Consider the following 25,690-nt stretch of genomic DNA (forward strand, 5'->3'; position numbering starts at 1 on the left):
CAGCCAGAGAATCAGAGAGTAAACTGACCCACGGATTTGTCAACTGCCAGAAAACATTAGTGTTAATGCCAGGACAACAAGGCCTTCTTTCTGCTTCCTCTTGTCACCCCACCCCAGAAACAAACAAAGCTAAGCCTTCTAGAGGGAAGACACAGAAATGCAGATTTAGAGTTGGAAGGGTCCTTAGCAGTCATCCAATCCAACTCTCTGGTTTCACAAATGAGCAATTTGCCCAAGGTCACACAGGGGTGAGCATCAGCCAGGATCTGAGCCCAGGTAACTGTCATTGCACCTTGCTGCTAGGTATGTGGGAACCTTTCTGATTCTAATGCTTATAGAATGGCCACCAAGAGGGATTACTTCTCTGAAGAAGTAGGCTGATGACTCTCTGGTCCAGCTGAGGTGTGGTGTTTCCTAGAGGCAGGGGGATGGATTAGAATGCAGGGGTGGAGAACCTTCGGCCTCAAGGCCACATGTGACCCTCTAGGTCCTCAAGTGTGGCCTCCAGGCCGCAGGTTCCCCACCCCTGGATTAGATGATCAACTGGGGTCCCTCCTGGCTCCAGGTACTATGTGGACTGGACCCGCTTTTCTTGTAAATCAGGTGGTTTAGTAAAGTGGCTTAGTCCTTTCTGACTCCTAAGGAATGAGTTAATGCATTCAGGGCTGCAGCCCACAACTGGCAAACTGGCCTTCCTAATATGCATAATTTGCTCCCACAAAGGAACTTGGACACTGAGGAGGTGAAGCCCCATGAATCTCTAGGTCTCTATAATTTCTTTCCCCTAACTTCTCTTCATCCCACTCTGCCCACCTCCCACCTCACTCTGTCTAGAATGGAAAGCACCTTGTGATAGATAAGTAAGCACTGTACACAGAGTACTTCCTACCTTTGGGACATTTCGCCATCAAACCAAGCAGCAAGAACCCTGACCTGTTCCCCACAGGTGTGGGGACACAGAGCTTTGCAAAAAACAGAGACTTTATAATAAATGGTTGTTGAATTCAACTGGAATGACTTTAGCCTCCATACCAAGTATTTTGCAAATACAGGGACAGGAACAAGAGTGGAATAGGGGATTCCTGGAGGAATGAACACCTTCTACTCATGCAGGTCAGCACCTTCCCTACACCTTGCAGAGAAGTCTTAGAGAGTTGGGAGCTGCCCAGGGTCACACAGCCAGGATGTGTCAGAGATGGGACCCAGACCCAGCTCTTCCCAGCATTGAGTCCATCTCTCTAGTTACTATGTCATATTTGCTTTGAAAATGTAAACATAAAAAATAAAATGATAGCCTCTGACTTCAGAGTAGGGAAAACTGTTTTAGAAACCTTCCTCCTTGAGGTAGCCAAGCCCATTAGCTGGGTGAAGAACACAGAGATAGTAGTCTAGGACCTGAGTTCTTAACCTGGTTCAGGGTGCCCATGATCTTTCATGGGAAAAAAAATACATCTTTGCTTCAATATAATTGGTTTCCATGGTAATCCTATATATTTCATTTTATTAATTTAAAACATTGTTCAGAGAAAGGGTCCACAGGTTTCACCAGAATGCTAAAGGGACTGATAACACACACACATACACACACACAAAAAGGTTAACTAGGATCATTTTATCAATGAAATGTGATAGAGGCTTAGCCAGTTTGATTTAGAAAACCTGGGGGCGGGGGAACATGATAGCATTCTTCATGTATTTGAAGAAAGGATTAGATTTATTCTGCTTGGCCCCAGAGAGTCAAATAGAAGCAACAGGGGCCGCTGGCAGAGGTAATGACAGGTTCAATGTGAGGAAAAATTTCCCCAAACCAGAACTCTCCCAAAGTGGAATGGGCTACCCCAGGAGGTGGTTAGTGCTTTCTCTCTCATTCAGAGCTTTTCAGTCAAAGGCTGATGACTACTGGTTTGGACATGCTCTAATCAATATTCCTGTGAGATAACAGGTTGAGTTCAAGGACCTCTTAGGTTACATCCTACATAAATTCTGTGATTCTGTTTAGGGAGTAAGACTTTTCATGTTAACTATACAGTACAAAGATCATTAGATGCAGAGTCAGAATACCTGGGCTCATACTTCAGCTCTGCCTTTTGCCAACTGTGTGACCCTGGACAAATCATTTAGCCTTAGAAAACCTTAGCTGCCTCATCTGTAAAGTGGGTACACAAATACTTACCTCACAGAATGCTGGTAAAGATCAAATTAGATAATGTCTATAGAAGCATAGCCTAATGAAAGAGGACTGGACCTAGAGTCAGAGGGTCTGGGTTCAAATCTCAGCTCATACAACTGGGTGCCCTTAGGCAAGTTCTTAGCATCTGCAGACTTCAGTTTCTTCATCTGTAAAAATGAAGGAGCATTGGACTAGATTCCTAAAAGCCCTTTCAGCTTCTATTTTATAAGCAAAGGTGAACTGCTGCAGATATTTGATCAGAAAAGTGACATGATCAGACTTTGGCAGCTGTGTGGAAGACAGATTAAAGAGGAGAGAGATTGGAAGCAGGGGGACCCCCAATGAGGGTCTGAATTAGGGTGCTTTTATTGTTCTTCAGTCCTTCCAGTTGTGTCTGACCCATCATGACCCCATTTGGGGTTTTCTTGGCATTTCCTTCTCCAGCTCATTTTACAGATGAGGAAACTGAGCAAACAGCGTGAAGTGACTTGCCCAAGGTCATATATCTAGCAAGTATCTGAGGCCAGATTTCACTCAGGAAGATGAGTCCTCCTGATTCCAAGCCTGTTGCTCTATCCACTGTGCCATCTAGCTGCCCCCAAACTATGGTACTAGCCCTGTAGATCAAGAGAGGGTGGAATATGCTTTAGAGGAAGGTGTTCTGGATTTGGAGCCAGAGGATCTGGGTCTGAAGCTAAGTTCTGTTGCTTATTATTGATGTGACCAAAGACAAATCATTTAACCTCTCGAGGACTGCACATGTGTAATCTACTATATAAAAATATTGTGATTTGTATAGCCCAACGGAACAACACCAATATTGAAAATGGAATCTGGTTTTTCAGCACAAATGAAAAATGAGCCAATAATATTCCATCTCAAAATGATCACTGCAGGCTCTGGCTTCTTCCAGTTCAGTTCCTTAGGCTGATTGGTTACAGTCTAACGCCACAGCTTGCTGTCTTGGGAGATGGGAGCCTATAGTCCTATGGTGGCCTCAGGCACCAGGGAGGACAAAGTCCTGAGATATGGGCTCTGCAAAGCCTCGGGTCCTAGACAGTGACCTAAAATGTGGTAGCTAGCCTTTGGCTCTCTTAACGGGAATTAAAGCCCCTGTGAGGTTATTGCAAAAGGCAAATCACATAAAGAAGAGTTCAAACAAACAAACAAACAAAGACCTTTCAGACCTTAGGGACCTTGTTTCCTGGATTAAAAAAAAAGTATGGATTTTTTGGGGGGGTGAGGAGTCAGAAGGGGAGGGGAGGGAAAGGGAGGAGACAAGCCCCAACAAGTGGTTGGGGGGCTGTTTGGACTTTGAGGATCACTGGGTTCAAAGGCATCCTGTTACTGGAAACCAACACTTGCTTTTCAATTCCAAAGGGATTTCCTGATTAGTTCTCAGTGGCCAAAGAGGAAACTTCTCTAGCTCTAAGCCATTCTTGGGTGCAAAAGAAACAAAGCCTATTTTTAGTTCCAGGGATGGGTGGAGGTGTAGAAAAAGTCATATGATTTTTCTCTCAAATTGGAAGAAAGTAATTAAGAGAGCAATCGGACAGAAGCCCTTGGTATGGACCACCAGATCATTAAGGGAATATTGCTGCTTTGTGTCTATGTAGTGGAGTACCTTAGCATACTGGGAAGATTTTAACTAAACTGTGGATACCTCAGGATGAGATACATATCACCTTCATGCTATCTGCTACTAAACTTGTCCCAGAGATGCCTTCAGTTGAGCCCACAGAAGAAGAGCTTAAATAATAGTCTTATTTGAAACATCCATGTAAATGGATGACATCAAGTTACATGGCTTCATCAAAAAAACAAACAACCCCTCCCCAGATGCCTTCTTCCTTCTATTCAAAGTTTCTCTAATGACATCAGGGCCAAATGACATTTCAATAACTATAAAATTCTTAACTTACACCAAGGAAAAATCGAGATGGAAGGCTTTATTCTGTAACTTACAGGGCTAATTGAACCAATGGATGAAAACTATACTTAAAACCACCTTGGTCTTCTCCAGGTAAGGCATATTGCTTGGGGAAAACCAGATTAAGATCTGAGAATAGGATCAAACTGGCCTTCAAGGGCCACATCCACATGAACTCAACCATACTTCAAAAAAGCAGCATTGACTAATGGCTGAGGATTTGTTTGCCACCAGAAATTACAAATAGGTCAGCCTTAAGGAGCTCAGATTTTTGGAGCAATGCAGATTATTCAAAGAAATGGGAGAAACTATATAATATATCACTAAAGGTTATAAACATTTAATATCTTCATAGGTACTAATATAGCAAAGCATGACCTAGTGGCCAGAATTATACATTAAAAGTTTCCTGCCTTTCATAAATTAATAGACAATAAGGCCCTGTAGTACAAATACACACCTCAAAATATATTTGAGAATTCAGTACATAAACTGTCCAGGAACCAGACACAGACCAAACTTTCCCACAGTTATCCAGGGATAACAGTTATCTGTGAACATTTGAGAACAATATTTTTAATAGATGCCACTGAATTGAATACTCATAATCTTAAAATATGTAAGATGAAAAAACTTTCAAAATATAGGGACATGTCAGAGGACATTAAAACCACATGAGAAGGGGCAGCAAGTGGTGCAGCAGGTAGAGCACCGGCCTTGGAGTCAGGAGGACCTGAGTTCAAATGTGACCTCAGACACTCACTAGCTGTGTGACCTTGGGCAGGTCATTTAACCACAATTGCCTAAAACATACACACACACACACACACATATATACGGTTCATATATATATGTGTGTGTATATATGTGTTCGTATATATATACATATATATGAACAGAATTACATTTCATCTCTGTTATTCTGTAAGCTGTTGGAACTATTGTAAAGTTACCTTCAGTGAACCTACCAAAGATTAGCTTGTATCTCAATACTTTTGTTCAGTTACAAAAAGCAGTTATTTATATACCTGTGCACAATGCCTCAGAACAATAAACATAAAAGAATAATAGTGGGCTGGTCACTTTTCCCAGGACTTCTTACAGCTGAAGAAAGATGAAAAGAATGAGATAACAATAATGATATCTCTAGCTAATATTTATCTACCACTTCAGTGTTTGCCAAGAGTTTTATATGCATAATCAATTAAACTGGAAACTCAATACCTTAGCCCTGTATTTTTCTGCCCTACCCAGCCCCAAGACAGGTGCTTAAACCCTATGAGCCAGAAGCCCCCTCCTAGATCACCATTCTCAAATTTGTCTTTAATGAGCCATCTGTAGCATTCAAAAAGAGCTCTCCTCCAGAGAAAGCAGTGAGGACGGCCCCTGCACAAGAGGCCCATCGTGCCTGAGGGCTGCTCAGCCCTCATGTGTTATTATCACCACTATTTTTGTTAGAACATTCGCAGACGCCCTGAGCAACATGAGACTGACTTCATGTCCCCAGAGCGGTGACTATGACAAATTGAGTAGGTCTGGAAGGCTAGAAAAGGAATGTTTGTTCTGGAAAACCACATCAGGCCTCTGAGAAGGATCCAGGCAAAAGAGCCCTAGCAAGTCAGCAGTCCTGACTCTACAAAAGCCTTCCAGGCTGATGATAAAGCACTTATCTGGGCAAAGGTTGCTCTAAAGCCCAGACTAAACAGCTCAGGTTTTCCCTTGGTGGCCAGAGCCACATATCTCTTAGACAAGAGATTTTTCTGCTTGTCAAAAATAATTGTTTTTCCACTCCCAGCAAACAAAGGACAAAGGTAACATTCCTGCTTCCAAGACTAACATCCTCAGTGGGAGAGGTATAGCTCAGAAGGCTTGGACTTTCAGTCACTAGGGCTCCATTGGGTTGAGACCAACCACAAGATACCCAGAGACCCAAAGATGGGGGCTGAGGAGAGACAAATTTGTATAAAAAATATAGCTAGGTCCCCCTTCCAAAACGTCTCCCTCCCTATGGCTCACCCTTCCCCTCACACTTCAAGACTTCACCTTTACGGTAGGGTAAGCAAGAATCCCAAAGTTCCGGCAGATTTCTGAATTCACTTCTTCTGCACAGTCCAAGGCTGCTACACTGAGCACAGGCCTCCAGTCTGAAATGATAAACATTAGGATGAGCAGGAGGGCCCACAGTAATCAGTCATCTTCACCCATCATACCCTGCCTTCCTGACACCTCCTGTGCCCTGGTCCTCCCTGTAAGAACTGGTGAGTAAATTCACTTCTTCCTTTTTTTTTTTTTTGGTGAGGCAATCGGGGTTAAATGACTTACCTGTGGTCACACAGCTAGTAAGTATCATGTGTCTGAGCCCAGATTTGAACTCAGGTCCTCCTGAATCCAGGGCTGTTGCTCTATCTACTACACCACTTACCTGCCCCTAAATTCACTTCTTCTTTAGGAATGAGATGAGAATGACCTCTGAAGAAGGACCAGTCACTTTATAGTTGGCCAACAATAGTGGTTGGCATGGAAGGAGAAGGGTTCTTGGGCACAAGAAGTGGCAGGCCCATGTAAGTACTACTGCCTTGTGTTTATAATTTGAGTTCTAATTACTCCTCATCTCTGTGGGATTGCAGTTAGAAGGGCTACTTTAGGTTCATTTGAGCTGATTCCACCTGTGTAAAAGTGAGGGTGGTGGTCTGAGTAAGGAAGGGAGAATAGACAATGTGACTTACCCTGACCCTAGAGGGACCCTACAGTTTTCCTTACAGGCATGACTCAGGCTCTAGGAAACCATTCCAGATGCATTCAGAGAAATGAAGTGAACTACAGCAAAGGATTACTATGACTGTCTCCTCTTTGAGCAGTCTAGGGCTCCATTATGAAACAGAAGGTCATACTGAAGTGAGGGGTGAGAATCCCAGGGTTGTGGAGCTCTGGGGTAGAGGTCCTGCCCTGGCCTAGAGACCTTGGAAGTGGACTTGGCAGTTCCAAGTTGGCTGACTGCCTGGCTTTTTGTCCTTAGCCTTCCTTGGGAGGAGCTGCCTGATTATCTCCTTCTTCATTAGCCCCACCCACCCCCAAACCCTGGGTGGCCACGCACACTGCCAACAAAGGGACTGCTTGGCAAACAGAAGTGGCTTGGGAAATACTTCATGGCTGCTTGGTTAACTGATGAGCTGTAGAGAGAACATGGCCTGTGGTAACCAGAAGGCAGGTCTCTAAGTAGGGACTCTTTGGTCCTGATGTCACGTCTAGCATGTTCCGAGACATGTCTAGTATTCCCTGAACACGATGTACTTAGAACTGTGCTAAGAATTCAAGAGAAGGCATAGTCCCTGCCTTCAAGAAACTTACAATCTAATTGGTGAGCCAAGATACACACACACACACACACACACACACGAAACAAACATTACAAGATGCAAATTAATGTAATCGTGCTAGATTTCATAGCATAGACTTTAAGTTGGAAGAATTCAAGAGAGGGAGAGCAGTGGGTTCTGTAGAGGTCAACAAAGGCTGGCTGACCAGTGAAGAAGCAGGACATGAGCTGGGCCTTGAAAGGTAGATAGAATTTAGTGAGAGGAGGCAGAAGGGAGGGCAAGGGGAGATAGCATGAGCAAAGGAAAGGTGGTGGGAATTAATATAACTTGTGGGGAAAAAACCCAGCCTTCCTAGGACCAAAGAGTTGTTTTGGGAAATATTGGGACACTGGATGAGTAGGGTGAGGGCCAGATTATGAAGGCCCTTCAATGCCACTTTAAAGAAGAAGAACTGGATCCCATTAGGCAATGTGGAATCATGGTAGGTTTTTATTGTTGTTCAGTTGTGGTTTTGTTTTTGTTTTTTTAACAAAGATACCAGAATGGTGTGCCATTTCCTTTTCCAGCTTACTTTACAGATGAGGAAACTGAAGCAAATGGGTTTAAGGGACCCAGGGTCATACAGCTAAGTATGTGTCTGAATTTGAACTCCAGAAGATGAGTTTTCCTGATCCCAAGCCCAGTGCTCTATCCATTGCATCACCCAGCCGCCCTGGTTTCTTGAGCAAAGGATTAATTCAGTGAAAGGGGCAAGCCAGGCCCTTTCCAATGGGAGGGCTGCTGGGGCTGGCTCAGAGACTCAAGCATCAGAAGATTCTAGCCAGCACCAGGGTAGCATCTCTGGCCAAGGGAGCCTTCCATCTGGTGTCTGTGGATGCCTGGGGTGGGCTTACAGATACACTCTCGATCTCTTCCCATACAAGGCAGTAGTGAGCACCAAGACCCAAAAGACAGGAGGTTTAAGGAAATCTTTTCATGTTGACAAATAGTAGGGATCTTTTTGGGGGGTAGGGGGACCTTAGGTGCAGTAATCCCTTGAGGGAAATAGTTTATTATACTTATTATTCCCATTTTACAGATAAGAAAACTGAATATCAGAGACTGCAGAAATGACTTGCCCAAGTAGCAGAGCCGGGATTCAAGTCTATCTCCTCTGGAAGCAGCTGAATGGTACGGTGGATAGAGTACTGGGCTTGGAGTCAAGAAGATTCAAATTCAAATCTGGTCTCAGACACTTACTAGCTGTGTAACCCTGTGTCACTTAACCTTTGTCTGCCTCAGTTTCCTCAATGGTAAAAATGGGGATAATAATGGCAATTACCTTATTGCCAAGATCAAATGATAGATTGTAAATTGCTTGACACATAGTAGGCACTTAATTAATGCTTCTTTCCTCCCTTCCTCTGGCTCCATGACTAATGAGTGCTCTCACTACCATAATATGACCCCCCCTTTTTGATATCTGACATCACCCCAAGAATTCATGAAATCTTTAATGCTCAGACAACATCACAGACTCTAAAGAAAGTTCTAGCTCCAAAGAGAAAAGCCCTCATTCTCATGGGCAGTAGCATGTGACTCTGCTCACAAGGGAAATTAGTAAGTATATATACTCCCCTCAGGAACTGGGGGGAAACAAAGAATAACAGGTCACACTGCCATATGGCTTTAAGGCTTACAAAGCAAGCCCTTACAACCATCCTGTGGAGCAGGTAGAGCAAGAATTATTACTCCCATTTTTCAGAAGAGAAAGCTCAGGGAAGTTAAGCATCTGGCCAATCATCACGCAGCTGGGAAACATTTCGAGCCAGAATTTGAACCTAGTGTTCTTTCCACTCCATCATCCTGGACAACTGATTGTTTAATGGTCAAGAGGACTGAGAATAGATACAAGGAGAAGATAAGGATGACCTGGGTTAGAGTAATTTAGGATCCTTTTACTTTCTCCCCCTTTCCCATAGCCTCCTCTCCCAGATGACAAATCTTTGTTCACAGCTTCTTAATTCTGGTGGGCAGCTAGATGACTTAGTAGATAAAAATTGATCTGGCCTGGAGTCAGGAAGACTCATCTTCATCAGCTCAAATCTGGCCTCAGACACTTAACTGGCTGTGTCACTGAGGGCAAGTCACTTAACCTTGTTTGCCTCAGTTTCCTCATTTGTAAAATTAACTGGAGAAGGAAATGGCAAACCACTTCAGCATCTCTGCCAAGAAAACCTCAGATGGGGTCACAACCGAATAACAACAACAAACTCTGGCAGAAATAACAATAATAGTAATAGACGGTACTTACGTAGTGCTTTGATAATAATAATAATAAAATACAGCCAGCATTTATGTGTTACTTCAAAGTTTGCAAAGCCCTTCACATATAAGAAAGAAGGAAGGTGGCAATTATAAGGGAACCCTAGCTAAAGTAGAAAGTAGAGATAGTGGCTTCCCATTCTCCCCCTTGGTCCCCAAATTCCATCCAACCATCTCAGTTTCCTCATCTGTAAAATGAGGATAATAATAAAGCACCTGCCTTGCAAGGCTGTCATCAGGATTAAATGAGGTAGTAATTACAAAGCATTTAACACAGTGCCTGCACACAGTAAGTGCTCTATAAATGTTAGTTATTATTAGCTATTATTGTCTCCCTTCTTAGGGAAGGACTAAGCTCCCCACATCCATGGTCACACAGTAGCAGCTTAAGTTCAGCCAAATACACACAAGCTGGTTTGCATCAACATTCAATATTTGTGGAACAGCTGTTCACACAGGGGGGGGAGGCTGGGAAAATCTGTGTTCACCGGGGGCAAATCCATGCTCCTTCCTCTCCTGAGCAATAGCCTTCCGATCCCCTAATCCCTGTACTAGCAGTGTAAATTGATACCCTGAGTCCTGTTGCAGGAGAAAGGCAGTTGGCTGGGGAGAGGGGTACGGCTAACCAGGCAACAGACCAAGCAGAAGCTGCTAATCCCACCTCCAAAGACAGTAACTTCAACTACATGCAGCCATATCCCCTTCCTTCCTTCCTCCCTCCCTCCCTCCCTCTCTGTCTCTTTCTCTGTCTGTCTGTCTGTGTCTGTCTCTCTCTCTCTCTCTCTCTGTCTCTGTCTCTCTCTGTCTCTCTGTCTGTCTCTATCTCTGTCTCTCTCCCTCTCTGTCCTCTCTCTCTGTCTCTCTCTCTGTCTCTCTGTCTTTCTCTCTCTCTCTCTCTTTCTTTTCTCAGAATAGAGGGCTCTAAGAAGCTGGGCAAGGACCACTTCAACCCCCCAATTTTTCACAAGTGCAATCAGTTTAACATGAACATCAAAGTATACAGGACAAAAATCACAAAAGGGAAGTCTGAAGCTTGTCTGTAAATAGGAAGGCACAATCCCACTTAATTTACCTTGGTAGTGAGGGTGAGGGATGTTAATGCAATGTATACAGAAGAGACAACCTGATGTAATGAAAAACACTAGTCAAGAAAATCTGAGTTCAAATCCAGCCTTAAACACTTACACCCCGGGTGACCCTGGGTAAATCACCTAACCTCCTTCAGCCTTGGCTTCCTCTTCTGTAAAATGGGGATAACAATAACACATACCTCACAGGTTCATTGTAAATATCAAATGAAATAACGTATGCAAAGTACCTTGCAAGCTTTAAAGGGCTACGTAAGTGCTGGCCAGCTAATTTCACAGCTATGCCGACTTCCCTTGATTCTCACCTCCTCATTTGCTTCCTCCCATGTGCTGCTTCAGAAGAAATGACAGAATTACAGAATTGCCCTACCCAGGGCAATCATAACACCACAGAATGTTTTCCTACCAGAGACCAGATTTGGGCTCACATCATAGGACGTGATGATGTTGTTAGACATTCAGAAACACGGAGCTTGAGTCACCAGGTAATTTGAAAGCGCCTTTCCCCAAGAGGCATTCCTGTTCGGACAGGGCTTAACTCTGCTCAAATGTCCCTGTATTTGATGATGTAACAAGTAGGAAGAGCTCGGTCCTATTATTTTTATTACTGATAATGGGCCTATGAATACTAAAGTTCCAAACAATTAGTGTTTCAGCAGGACATTTAAATATCATTAGCTCCCATTAAGGTATTGACTTTAATACTTCATAACATTTTTCATCTTGGGATCTTGGAGCACCTGATAAAGATTAACCTCTTCCTGACAACATCACCTGGGGGCTGGTAGCCAGCTGTGTGGTTTCTATGTCAGAGATGAGGAAATCTAGTGCCTACTGTGTGCAAACATTGAGCTTTTGACCCAGTTGGGCACCTTGCATATCTGTCTTTGTATACTTATCTTCCCAGTAGAATAAAATCTTCTTGAGGGCAGAAACTATTTCCTGGTTCCTCATGAGTGGTATAGCAGGTATTTTCAAAATACTGGTCAATTTCATAGACTATTACAATAGGGGAGGGGACTATGCTTTCCCATTCCCTGGTCTGTCCCCTGATTTCGTCCTTCCTTTTATGGCAGTCGTGGTGTTGGGCTGTTAGTACTGTCAGACTTACACTGAAGCCCTCTTGTGTAGAAGATGCTCTTTGTAATGGAATGCCCCAGCAGTATAGCCCAATGGTTTTTAGATATAGGAAGAAAGAATTAGCTAGAAGCCTTCTTTGTTTCTGGTCTTCCTCTGTCTCTCCCCCCAGCTTCCCCACAGAGGAGAAGGTTGTGGCAGTTCTTAGAGATAGTAGTAAGAGTCTAATCTGCTTCCAGCACTCAGCAAGATCATATCATCACAAAGAAAAACTGGGCTTTCCTTATTTCCCTGTATGTGTCGGTCAATCAATCAGTTAAGAAACATTGATTGCAGACTTACTATGTGCTAGGCTACTATGTGCAGAGCTAGAGGACTCAGAGGATAGAATACTGGGCCTGGAATCAGGAAGATCTGCGTTCAAATCTGGCCTCAGACAATTACTAGCTCTGTGACACTGGGCAAGTCAGTTGACCTCTGTCTGCCTTAACCCACTGGAGAAGGAAATGGCAAACCACTCCAGTATCATTTGCCAAGAAAACCTCATGGACAGTATCGGCATGTTATGGTCCATGGGGTCATGAAGAGTGGAATACTGATAGAAAAACATGTCAGGCCCTAAACTATTGGGAATAAAAAAGAAAGGTAAAAGTCAGTCTCTCCCTCAAGAAGTTTACAATATAATGGGAGATATAACATGCAAAAAAAAAATCTTCTTACAAACAAGCTATTCACAGGAAAAATGGGAAATAATCAAGGGGGAGAGGAGGGAGGGAGGGAAGGGGTTGTAACCTGGACTTCTTAGAAAGAGACTGTCACAGTGAAGCCATGCCATCACGAGAATGAATCTGCCTAGCTTATTTTTGTGGAGGTCACCTAGCCTTGGCTATTATCCATGCCCTTCCGCCCCATTCCTACTTCCATTTCTTTGTTGACATGAGTTCATTTTCAGTTCATTGATCTAACCTGATCTCCCAGGCACTGTCCATGAGTAGTTAGTGTACGTGGGTCCTTCAGCCAACTCCAGTCAAGTGTATGCCTCCTAGAACAAGATGACCAAACCATCTAGCTCTCAGAAGTGAACTAACCCCTTCCCAAGGGATGGTCACTTACAGGTGGCAGTGGTGGTCGGGGGTAGAACTGCCATTTTCCTCCTCCTCCCTGCTGCTCTTTGGAAAGGAGAGGAAATCAATTCAATTCAGCAAATATTAACTGCTTGGGCTGGGATTCAGAGAGAGGAACAAAAGACAATGCCTACCCCCTAGCAGCTTATTGTTTCACTAAGGATCACAAAATGTAGAGGAGGAAGGGACCTTGGTGACTGAATAGTTCACCCCTTCGAGTTCTTCTCATCTGTAAAAGGAAGGGGTGGACTGGATGACCTCTAAAATCTCATCCGGCGCTAACCCTATGATATGATTGAGCATATGAGCACAACGAATCCCAGCGCACTTCAGTGACTTAATAATAATAGCTGATAGCTAACACTTATTACGTGCCAGGGCTGTGCCAAGCACTTTACAATTATTATTTCATTTGAGCCTCACAACAGCCCTGGGAGATAGGTGCTATTATTTTCCCCATTTTACAGATGAGGAAGTGACTTGTCCAGAGTCATACAGTTAGTAAATTGCCTAAGGCTGGATTTGAGCTCAAATTTTCCTACTACATGCCAGGTCTTCTTGTTTTCAAGCACAGCGCCACACCTACGACCCTTATGTAGACTGTTGCAGAGAGGGACACAACACAACAGAAGCCTCAGAGCCAGCAGCAGCGCTCCAGGGAACACTTTACCACAAGGTCATCCTATCAGTTTAGGCTCCTAAGCGGGGAAATCTCACCTGCTTTGTTTAGCATTTATTTTAATTAAATTTATTTTAATTAAATACTTTAAATAAATTAGTGTGTATGTGTTATTTCCCCAAAAGAATATAAGCTGTTTGAGGGCAGCCTTTGTTTCTACTACGCTGGAAATGCACATCCTCTTTACCTCTGCCTCTTAGAATACCTACATATCTTCAAGACTCAGCCCAAAGACCGTATGCTGAAGCACAAGACCATTCCTGGTCCCCCAGTTGCAAGAGAGGCCTTCTCTTCAACTTACCTGATGCTCCTCTTACACATACCATTTTGTGTTCGAATATAAGCTCTGTCACCACAGGGTTGGTTTCACTGTTGTCTCTGTATATTCAGGGCCTAGCACAATGCCTGGCACACAGTAGGCCTTCCATAACTTGGTACCAAATTACTCTCCACGACTGAAAGTTATCCCCATCTTTACCCCAGGCTCATAGAGACCCTGTCTTCCTCAAGTACCACCTTCTGCCCAAAGTCTTTCCCAATCCTCCTCTACACTAGTGCCTTCTCTTCCAAATGACTTTGTCTATACTTGCATTTATTCACTTTATATTCATGCTGTACATATAGAAAGTATGTCTATATATGCCTCCCTAAGAGTAAGAAAGTAAGGTGTTTTTGAGAAATGATTGTTTCATTTTTTGTAATTGTATCCCCAGTGCCTGTCACATAGCAGGAGCTTTATAAGTGCTAGGTGATTTGATTCATTTCAAGCCTGGCTCAACTCAGCTTTCTCGCTTCCCATTTGCCTTCTATATTCCAGCCAAACTATACTAGTAGCTCTTTCCCAGTCTCATCTTCCATCCATCCAACTCTAAAGTTTCCTATAGGTCATCTCCTATTTCCTGAATATACTCTTTTATTGAGCTCTGGCCCTCTCTCTCTCTCTCTCTCTCCTCTCTCTCTCTCTCTCTCTCTCTCTCTCTCTCTCTCTCTCTTCCTCCTCCTCCTCCTCCTTCTCTTCCTTTACCTAGCTATGTGTCTGTAATTACTAAATTTAATATAACCAAGTGTCAAAATGTGCTCAGTTTTTTTTTTCATATACAGCAGACACTAGATTTTTTTTGGGGGGGGGAATCATACTGGTAAATTACTAATAAGGAAAATCTCTTATTAATACAGATCAGTGTTTTCTCTTCAATATACAGTCTTGAGGACACTGACAAAGTTAAGTGACCTGCCCAGAGTCACAGAGCCAGGATGCATCAGAGGTGAGATTTGAACTCAGGTCTTCCTGACTCTAAAATCAAATCTCCATCCTTCTGTGGCAATACTGCCCCTCATCAAAATATATGGTATAAAAAAAGAAGTGCCAGGGATAGATGTGAAAGGCAAAAAAGAATAGTCAGAAAAGTGATCTATAAGAAATGATGAATGGATGGTTTCTGAGAAACCTGAAAAAAAGTATACAAACTGATGCAGAGTTAAATAAGCAGAACCAGAGAACAATTTCCTTGATAACTTGGTAAAGACAAACAATTTTGAAGGACTCAGTGCAGTGACCAGCACAATTCAATTATGGACCAATGACAAAGCCTTCTGCCTACCTCCTGACCAAAAAATCATGGATTCAAGATGCAGAATTACACATACATTTTTTGGACATGGTCAATAGGAGAATTCATTTTGCTTGACTACGCATTTTTGTTATGAAGAGTTTGTTTTTGTTTTTCTTTTTTTTTTCAGTTGGGGAAAAGGGTGTATGTGGGGGAAATGCTTGTTTAATTGAAAAAAAGTAAAACATCAAAAAAAGAAAAGCAATCCACTCCTTGGGACAATGATTCCAGCCACAGTACTGAAATGCAGCAAGTTATCTTCCTGCTAGGTAGCTTTCCATTACAAACTGATAGGTTCTAAATGAAAACTCTCCCTGATCCTGGCAAGTAAGACAGATGCAATCTAGGGATAACTGTGGCTGAGAAGACCAGTATAAGCTTTTTACCTCACTTTATCATCCCCCTCATACCACTACCACTTCCCCCACACCCAGGATTTCCTTTAATTGGAAGAAGACACTTTCTATATTCCTAGGAATCCAGCTCCTTGCTGACCAGGAACCAGGCTCTGCCTCATAGAGCTGCCTCAAGTTTGACAAACCCCACACAGGAGTAGGCTAGGTCAGTATCTGGGTGTGAATTTCAAGGAAAAACTCTTGGGGTGCAAGAGGCCAGACTGGTGAGTCAGCTGGAAAAAAGTGCTTCACTCCTGAACCTTCAGATTAGATGAAGGAGATGTCACAGGCAATAACTGACTGGTTCTACATCTGCTCCAACCCACAGGATCAATGATTTAGATCTAAAAGGGATCTTAGAGGTCATTTAGTCCAACTCTAATTTTACAATTACGGAAACTGAGGCACAGAGAGGTAGTGATTACCGAAGTGTCACATAATGACACATAAGTGCAGAACCAGGATTTGAACACAGGCCCTCTTGACTTCAAATCCTGTGCCCTTTCCATTGTACCACAAAGTTTTTCATGTCAGCTCTCATTCAACCATCATTGGAATTCACCCAACCCCTACTACCCAAAAATCTTTGAGTATGAACAGAGAATGGGATCTCCCTTTCTCCTAACTATGTTGTTATATGTGTGGCATATAATGTGTTTCTTAGACTTGACTCAGCCCCTGTCACTATAATTCCATAGTAGGCATTCATTACTTCCTGCCCTGACCCATCATGGGCTGACATCACTGAAGTACCTTTAGTCAAAGGCCTTGCTCAAAGCAGGATGAATTTTTGAAATGGGGGACATACATATTTTTGTGTGTCTATATATAACTTGGGGAATGCAGTTAATACTCAAGTGGGGAATATAAGATTGTTTGTAAAATCTGAATTTTAAAAATTGGGTGCATCTCTATGAAGTGGAAAGAGCTTGGGATTTGGAGTCAAGAGGACCTAGATTCAAAACCTGGACCTGCCATTTATGACCTATGTGGCAGTGGGAAAATCACTTTACTTTTCTGGGTCTCAATTCTGTCATTTGTAAAATAAGGGAGTAGGATCAGATGACTTTGAAGGTCCCTTCCAGTTCTAGATCTACGATCATTGCTATGACCTGATAGAAATATAGTAACTCCCAATTTCCACTGAGACACCATTTAGATTTGGGAGCCAGGATGCCACCAAATGATCTGTAATCCATTTAGCAGGGGTCTAGCTTCCATCTCTCCTCTCTCCAGAAGTTTGAGTCTCTCTCTGGCCCCTGGTGTCAGTATTTCAAGTGCAGACCTGTGAGGATCCCACTTCTAATTACAAAAAGAGGCACTGTTTGGAGACAGTGAGCAAGAAGAAAAGAAAATATGAACTTGGATGATTAAAAAAAAGGGGGGGAATGAGAAAATACATTGATTAACTTGGGGAAAAGTTCTAATTTTTTTATTATGAGCTCTGTTATCCTTAAAGCTGGGAAAGCTTTAAGGTTGGGATAGAAGGCTAGGTTAGGGGTGGGGAAATGTCCACAAGGAAAGGGAAATAAAACATCAAAAAGAGAAGAAAAGGAAACTAGACATGAAAACAGAAAAGGAGCTCCAGAACAAGGCAGTGAGGATGGGCTAGTCACAAAAGTTTCTGTTACAGTAAGGCACCAGAACATAGCTAAGTAATAAAGAAGAGTCAAATGGAGTAATACATCCACTGTGACCTTAAGGGGGGGGGGGGGCAGCGGCATTTTTTCTATGTCCAGTGACATAGGGATACAGAATTATGGATAGACAGGGCTAAGCAGGAGGAAACTTGTACAAAGGACACGTTAGCCCAGGAATGCTAATGTCAACACAGGGGATCTGGGACAAATGGGACAGGTAGAGGAAAGAGTAAGGGGCTCAGTAACGCATAAGAAGAAGTGGAAACAGTAGTAGGTCTTAAGGTACACAAAGAAAACCGCCATCAATTTGGGTAAGGAAGAGAGAGAGAGAGAGAGACAGAGAGACAGAGAGAGACAGAGAGAGAGAGAGAGAGAGAGAGAGAAGAGAGAGAGAGAGAGAGAGAGAGAGAGAGAGAGAGAGAGAGAGAGAGAGAGAGAGAGAGAGAGAGAGAGAGAGAGAGAGAGAGAGACAGAGAGAGACAGAGAGAGAGAGAGAGAGAGAGAGAGAGAGAGAGAGAGAGACAGACAGACAGAGAGAGAGACAGAGAGAGAGACAGAGAGAGACAGAGAGACAGAGAGAGAGAGACAGAGACAGAGAGACAGAGATAACGTATGAGTGAGGCCCAGAATCCTGGGAGAGGGGGAAAAGAACAGGGTTATGGGCAACAGAAAAGAGAAGCTATCAGGACCTGGGCCAAGAGTAAGAGAAGAAAGATGTGGGGCTGGGAAAGAAGAGAGGAAAAAGAGACAGGCCGGAGAATAATAAAGCTGGTGACCGGGGACGGGGAGGAGGTACCTTTGGGGGAATAAGAAGGATGCTTGGCCAGAGAGGAGAGTGAAAGAGAGCAAAAATCTCTTGGAATGAAGGCAATGGGGAGGCAAGGGGGAGGAAGGCAGTGTGGACACCGAAGGGGTGAGACGGGGAAGGAGAAAGAGGCAGAAGAGAATCCCTACGGCAAGCTAAGGAGAGAAGTCCTGGAGGCTGGTGGGCCTGGGGAGCACGGGAGAGCCCGGGCATGGGGCTGGGGTGGGGAGCAGCCGCTCACCTTTGACTTCGTTGGCCAAGGCTTTCCATTTGGGGGCGAAGGCGATGCAGTGCCCGCACCAGGAGGCGAAGAACTCTACTACCCAGGCGCTGGGGGAGCCCAGGACAGTTGGCTTCAAGGTGCTCTCCGTTAGCAGACGCAGGGGGTCTTCGGCCGAGTACAGCATCGCGCGTAGTCGCGCCGCGTCCGCCTGGGGCACCAGGAGCGAGGCTAGCAGCAGCAGCCCAAGCGGCAGACTCAGCGCTCCGGGGCCGGAGGCCGGGCCCATGGTGGCGGCGGAGCAACGGCCGCGCCTCCGCATTCTGGGTAGGCGCCTGCTGCCAGGGGCTGCGGACAAGTTCGGAATCCCTCCGGGGAGCTGCCGAAGCGCAGCGGCCGGCCGCAGCCGGGGACTACAACACTATGCCTGGCTGCGCCCGCCTCCCCCGGGGAGGTGCGAGGAGACTCCTCCCCTTGAAAGACCCGCCCATCAAGGCAGGAACCGTCGGCGGGAGCCCCTCCTTCGCCATTTCCCTCCCCACCCCCCTTCCTTCTAAGGAGGCAGCTTTGGATTTGGGGAACCGGGAGGAGGATCCAAGTTTACGTGTGCGTATTGTTCTTGACATCTATTGGACGCTGATGTAGAGGTGCCCCAGCGCCACGACATCTTCGAGGGTGCCGTGCCATGCCCCGCTCCAGCTTTACAGCAATCGGTTCTTCCGTTTCGGAGTACTTCGCACATCCTCGCCACTCCATTTCCTCTTCCCCACGCTCAAACCCCTGCCAGCCCTGGCCTCAAAGCCCGGTGCTGAGCCCTGGTGAGCAAGGCAGGGCACGACTGGGAAGGAGACCTCTGCCTTGTGGAACCTGCTTTTGTCCTGGAAGCCAATACAGCAGCCTCCCGGTTTCCCAGGATTTCAGTGAGAGTGGCTCTCCTTTTTTTATGGATAAGAGAAAATAAGCTCTCTGCCTTCCTTGGGCCAGAGGCATCAAGAAAGCCTGAAACACTAGAAAGTATGTTATTTTGGGGACTCCTCTCTCCACAGCCCATATCTACACTCTCCATTCACTTTCCGCAATTTCCCTTCTCCCCCCCCCCAGCATGAAGACTTAGCAGAGCCAATTTGAGAGTAGCTGAGGACTGAACTTGTGTCTCCTCCTTGGCATGACTTTAGGCCCCTCTCACTACTTGTGTTAGACCTCTCTGTTCTGCCTTAGGCCTCTCATGTTTGTTTATAGGTTTCTGTCAAAGGACCAGCCCTTAGCAAAATTGAAAAGTAGGAAAAAAAAAAAAAAAGACAAGCTCTTCCTGCTATCCCCTCACCTTGCTTATCTCAGCACTATTCCTTTGAATGGGCACCCAGGCCTCTCATGCCATCCCATGGTTTCTCAAGATTTTCTCCCCTCTCCCATCACTTTGCCACCTCAACCGTTACTACCCACCTCTTAGGTCCAGGGTTCTGGATCTTAAGGAACTTTTGCTCTTTTCTCTTTACCTGTTCACTCTGCTGAATACCTACACAAATTTTAATAACACCTGCTCGGAGAAGCCTTCCTGATCGTCCAATTCAGACCTCACATAGTACTGCAGTTGATGCTTCTTTTTTGTATGATTATTATTGTGGGAACCTGAGGGATCCTAGAAGTTCCCTCCTATAAGTAAACAGGCAGAATAGAGTTTGTGGGACACCATTGGAAGTACTGGCCCAGTGTTCTCTAGAATAGAGGCTAGGGAAGTGGTGAGATCGGCACATAGACATACAGGTTTGGGATTCTTTTCCATTTACCTGACTTTGAGATTGGAGGCTTTTCCCTTTCCAATGTGAGGCATAAGAAGACAGCGCAATCAGGCTTAGTTCTGGAGGTTCAGGGCTCCTGCTCACCATGCATATACTTGGGGTACTCAAGCCAGATGGACTTAAAGATAAGCAACAGCCGACTTTGGGACTGGGTCTGCCATACTTCAGCAATCATTAGTTTAAGTGGCCCAAGTCAATATGCTGGTAGACAGAAAAAGAGGAGCAAAAGTCAAGATCAAAATTTTTGGTCAGTTAGATCCTGGAGCAGAAATGAGGAGAGGAGGTAGGGCTAACAGCTACTGAAAATCCTTTCCGGTTAGTGAGATGGAGGGGAAGACAAACCATAATTTTCCTCACTTATCATTTTCCACCTTGAGATGAGGTCCTGGACACACAACTTATTTCTATAGTAAAATAGTGCAGGCATTTTTGGGTTCCTCCTACCCCAGAACTTCAAAGATCTGGGAGGGTAAGCAGGAGGAAATTCAAGTGATGGCCAGAGGCCCAGCTCATGTAAGGATGCTTAAACTCACTTTCTTTCATTTTTGTTTCTTTCAATAAATTATGTGACTGTGATATGTTGAATATTTGTGTCTTGTGAATGGGATTTGAAATGAGTAGTTGACTGAAAAAAGAAGATTCCAGGTGCTGGGTAGGGGCTCTAGATTTTGTGTTCCTAATATTTCTAGCAGTATTCTATGTCATCTCCTACCTAAATTCCTACCCAATTAGAAGGCAAGTTGCTCTTTGGTGTGGAGGTAGTGGAATAAAGGTGGGAGAAGTGATCTAGGCATTTGCCGGCTGAGTGCTCTCTCGTGGTCAGTGGTGACACCGCAGCCTTTTTGGTATGTTACAACTATACCTGTGCCAGATAGAAACTGAGATGACTAAGGGGGCTGTTAGCTCAAGGAGAGGGCCCCGTAGTAGACAGCCCAGATATAACACTCCTTCAATGGATAGTTGATACAGTGTCACATCACCTTTTTGTAGGCTTAAAGAAAGCAAGGCCTGAGCCTATTTGGACTGCTTTTACCAAAATGCTACTATTGTACTATACCAAGAGTCAGGTGTCATATGCACAAAGTAACTTCTTTGTCTCTTCATTCAATAAGCATTTATTAAGTGACTGTCCTGCGGGCCAGATACTGCGCTAAGTGCTAAAGATATATAGACAAAAAAAGGAATCAGTTCTTGCCCTCAAGGAGCTTACATTCTATGTGAGGTACACAGTATTACACAAATAAGGAAATACAAAATATATACAATGTAATATAGGATGAGGAGGGTGCTACCAATGGATGAGAATTAGGATAGGACTCATGTGGCAATTGAACAGAACCTTGGAGGAAGCTGGGGCAGAGGTGAGAATGGACTGCTTTCCAGGTATGGGGGACAGACTCTGAAAAGACATGGAGATGGAAGATGGAATGTTATATTCAGAACAACAGTGGTCCAGTTTGGCTGGACTAGGGAGTAGATGAAAGATAATAACGTACTGTAAGACTAGAAAGGCAGACTGGATCCAGACTGTGAAAGGCTTTAAATGCCAAACAGAGAAGTCTCTATTTTATCTGAAAGGCAAGTGAGAGCCCCTGGAGCTTCACTTACATTTTCTTTTGCATTTAAGAATAAATAATAAGGATAATAAATAAATTCTTAATAGAGTTATTTATTTGTGTATATAAAACATTTTATAAACCTGAAGTGCTATATAAATGTGAGCTATTATTAGTTTCTCCCCCAAAGTCCTGTTCCTGTCATCATGCCTTCTGATAGACGTATGGGGGTAGACTCTGTATGTTGTCCAGTGCCCAGCTCACAAGCCATCCCTAATAAATGTTTGTTGAACTTAATAGAACCTTTCCTTTGTTTCTCTCTTACAATAGAACTGACCTGTCTTGTTTTCCATTCCTAGTTAACATGATAATCTAGTCTGTGCTAAATCACAGAAGATTTGGACATGCCTGAAATAACTGAACAAGAACAATTTATACAATGACTACAATAAGGCAAAAGAAAACAACTTTGAAAGACTTCAGAACTCCACCAATGCAGTGCCCAATCACAGCTGCAGAAGGCTGATGATGCATCATGCCTCCTGTATCTTGGCAGAGAAGTGGTGGATTAGAGGTGCAGAATGAGTCACGCAATTTTAATCATGATCAATGTGCTGATTTGTTTTGTGTGACTATGGCAGAGGTTTCCAAACTTTTTCAGTCCCCATTTACCTGGGGTCTCTGTAAACCTTCCCACACTCCCTTTTTAATATGAAAGGAAATAAATTCTAGAGTTTGCCTTACATATGTAACCTAAGAAATAAGTTAGAGAGTAATTGATTGCAATAGAATAACATAATAACTTAACAAGTATTTTCCATGCCCTCTTGACAAACTTCTTGTACTGTCTAGAGAATATGCTTATCCCAGGTTGGGAATCCCTTGGCTGTATTTATTTGATACAGAAGGAGGACTTCTATGGGAGAGGGGGAGGAGGGAGAAAGAGGGGTAAATTAATGGGTAGTGATAGAGATTTATAATAATAATAATAGATAGCATTTATATATCACTTTAAATTTTCCAAAGCTCTTTATATGTGTTAAGAGCATCAATAAAATTATTTTTAAATCAATTTCATTTTATTTTCAGCTCTGAATCCTCTTCCTCTCCTCTCTTTCTCCTCCACCCACTGAAAAGGCAAGAAAAACAAGTTCCATTACAATAAGTATAATCATGCAAAACAAATTCCCATATTTGTGTCTTGTGAATGGGGTTGGGAATGGGTAGTTGACTGAAAAAAGAAGATTCCAGGTGCTGAGTAGGGGCTCTAGATTTTGTGTTGTACAAGAAAGAGAGAGAGAGAGAGAAGAGAGAGAGAGAGAGAGAGAGAGAGAGAGAGAGAGAGAGAGAGAGAGAGAGGGAGAGGGAGAGGGAGAGGGAGAGGGAGAGGGAAAGGGAGGAAGGAAGGAAGGAAGGAAGAAGGAAGGAAGGAAGGAAGGAAGGAAGGAAGGAAGGAAGGAAGGAAGGAAGGAAGGAAGGAAGGAAGGAAGGAAGGAAGAAGAAAGAAAATAAGTGTTTGTCCTCTGAATCTATTAGTTATCTGTCTGGAGGTGGATAGCGTGTTTCAACAGAAGTCCTTTAAAATTGTTGTTAGTCATTGTGCTGATCAGAGTTACTAAGCTTTTCAAAATTGATTATCTTTACAATATTGTTATTGTACATTTCACTTTGTAAGAGTTCATATGTATCTTTCCAGGTTTTTCTGAAATCATTCCCTTTATAATTTCTTATAGCATAATAGTATTCCATTGCATTCATATACTATAACTTGTTTAACCATTCACCAGTTGATGCATATCCCCTTGGTTTCCAATTCTTTGCCACCACAAATAAAGGTCATATAAATATTTTGGGGTATATATAGGTCATTTTCCTCTTTCTTTGATTTCTTTGGGGTACAAATGCATTAGCAGAATCACTAAGGTATACACAGTTTAATAGCTTTTGGGAAATAGTTCCAAAATGCCTTCCAGAATTGTTGGACTAGTCTACAGATCCACTAACAGTGCCTGTTTTCCCATAGCCCTTCTACAATTGTTATTTCCTTTTTTATCAACTTAGCTAATCTTATGGCTTTGAGGTAGTACCTCAGGGATTGTTTTAATTTCTCTAATTATTCTCTAATTACTAAATTCTCTAATTATTATTTAGAAAATTTTTTCATATGGCTATTTATAGCATGGATTTCTTTCTCTAAAAACTTCCCATTCATATCTTTTGACCATTTATAAGTTGGGGAATGGCTCTTATTCTTATGAATTTGATTCAGTTCCCTGTATATCTGAGAGATGAGGCCTTTATCAGAGAAACTTGCTACAAAGATTTTCCCCTACTTTCCTACTTCTAATTTTAGCTGTGTCCATTTTGTTGCATCGATAAAAGATTAAAAAATACACAGAAAAAAATAAAAGGAAGTTCAGAAGGGAACACAAATAAATCTTATTAATACCTTGTTAGATTTAATATGTAGTTTAAAAAAACAAACTGCTCACAACAGAAGGTCACAGTTTAATATACAATCCTCTTTTTTGTTGCTTGCATAATCAAATATTTGTTAGTAATTACAAAGTTCACAATAAAAAAGGCAAAATTTTTAGAGAGAAGAGAAATGAGATACAGCATATGCTAACAGGGAGATATGATGTAAACAAGCAACTCTAACACAAAACCAAAAGCCACAATGAAAAAATAAAAGTACAGTAATATTCTATAAGTGTTTGTTTAGAAGGAAGAGAGATCTCCCTGTGATGGGGTCAGCAATATCGAGGTTCAAGGAGGCAGTGGCGTTTGAACTGGACCTCAAAAGGCAGACAAGATTTCAGTAGGCAAAGATGAGAGAGAAGATATTCCAAACATCAGAAATAGTGTGAGCAAAGGTAATGAGAAATACAAAAAGGACAAATGTATTAATGGAATGAAGAGAAGTAGTCTGACTGGAGTGTACAATACAGATGAGATCCAGTTAGAAAGATTATGTTAACACTACGATATAAAGGGTATTGAGTGCCGAACTAGACTACTCAGTAAGTAATGGGGAGCCATGAAGATTTTTGAGCAGGGGAAGTGACATAATCAGAACTGTGTCAACCTCATGATGGAAAATGCTTCCACATCCAGAAAAAGAACTATGGAGTCTAAATGCAGATCAAAGCATATTATTTGCTCTCTCCCTTTTTTTTGTTTGTTTTAGTTTGTTTCTTCTTTCTTGTAGTTTCTCCCCTTGGTTCAAATTCTTCTTTACAACATGACTAATGTGAAAATACGTTCAATATGAACGTATATGTAGAGCCTATATCAAATTGCATGCGGTCTTGGGGTGGGGAGAGGGAAGATATGGGGAGAAAATTTGGAACTCAAAATCTTATAGGGGCAGCTAGCTGGCGCAGTGAATAAAGCACGGCCCTGGATTCAGAAGGACCTGAGTTCAAATCTGGCCGCAGACATGTAACACTTACTAGTTGTGTGGCCCTGGGCAAGTCACTTAACCCCGTTGCCTATCTGCCCCTCAAAAAAATCTTATGGAAGTGAATGTTGAAAACTAAAAATAAATAAACAATTTTAAAAAAAATGTGTCATCAAGAGTCTCAGGATATTTATACCATGGTTTCTTAGTCAGGATCACGGACTTTAGAGCTAGAAGGGTCAGAGGTCATTAAATCCAATCACTTTATTTTACAGATAAGGAAACCAAGGCTCAGAATGGTTAAGTGACTTGGTTATGGTCACAGAGATATTAAATAACAGATAGGATTCAAACACAGGTCCTCTAATCAAATCCACATTCTTTCCCCTGTACCATACTACTTCCTGGGATTTTTCTCTCCAAATCCACCCTTAAAACTCCCTTCCACCCCACTTCACTAATTCTATTTGGAGGGTCTCACCAGGAGAATCAGACCGTGTGTCATTTCCAGCTTCTCAGAGTTCTAGGTTTCCAAAGAAGGGTTGGGAGCATGGCTCCCTCATCCTACAGTCA

General features: G+C 43.1%; 1 protein-coding gene across 2 annotated transcripts in view; it reads right to left on the reverse strand.

Annotated features, from left to right (window-relative positions):
- The window catches only part of QSOX1 (quiescin sulfhydryl oxidase 1), a 54,805-nt gene extending 36,014 nt beyond the window's left edge, over positions 1–18,791 (reverse strand). Inside the window, exons 1-2 of one of the 2 annotated variants that reach the window (XM_020984349.2) lie at positions 18,381–18,790; positions 6,144–6,244 (exon numbers count right to left, since the gene is read on the reverse strand). In XM_020984349.2, the coding sequence (XP_020840008.1) occupies positions 6,144–6,244; positions 18,381–18,681 (402 nt within the window). In that variant the 5' untranslated portion in view covers positions 18,682–18,790. Of the gene's footprint in view, positions 1–6,143; positions 6,245–18,380 lie in introns of both variants that reach the window. The other variant, XM_078156463.1, reaches the window with a different exon arrangement.
- Between the last annotated feature and the right edge of the window lie 6,899 nt (positions 18,792–25,690).

Source organism: Phascolarctos cinereus, unplaced genomic scaffold (genome assembly GCF_003287225.1).
Source record: "Phascolarctos cinereus isolate Bilbo 61053 unplaced genomic scaffold, phaCin_HiC Scaffold_5;HRSCAF=322, whole genome shotgun sequence".
NCBI lineage: Eukaryota > Metazoa > Chordata > Mammalia > Diprotodontia > Phascolarctidae > Phascolarctos > Phascolarctos cinereus.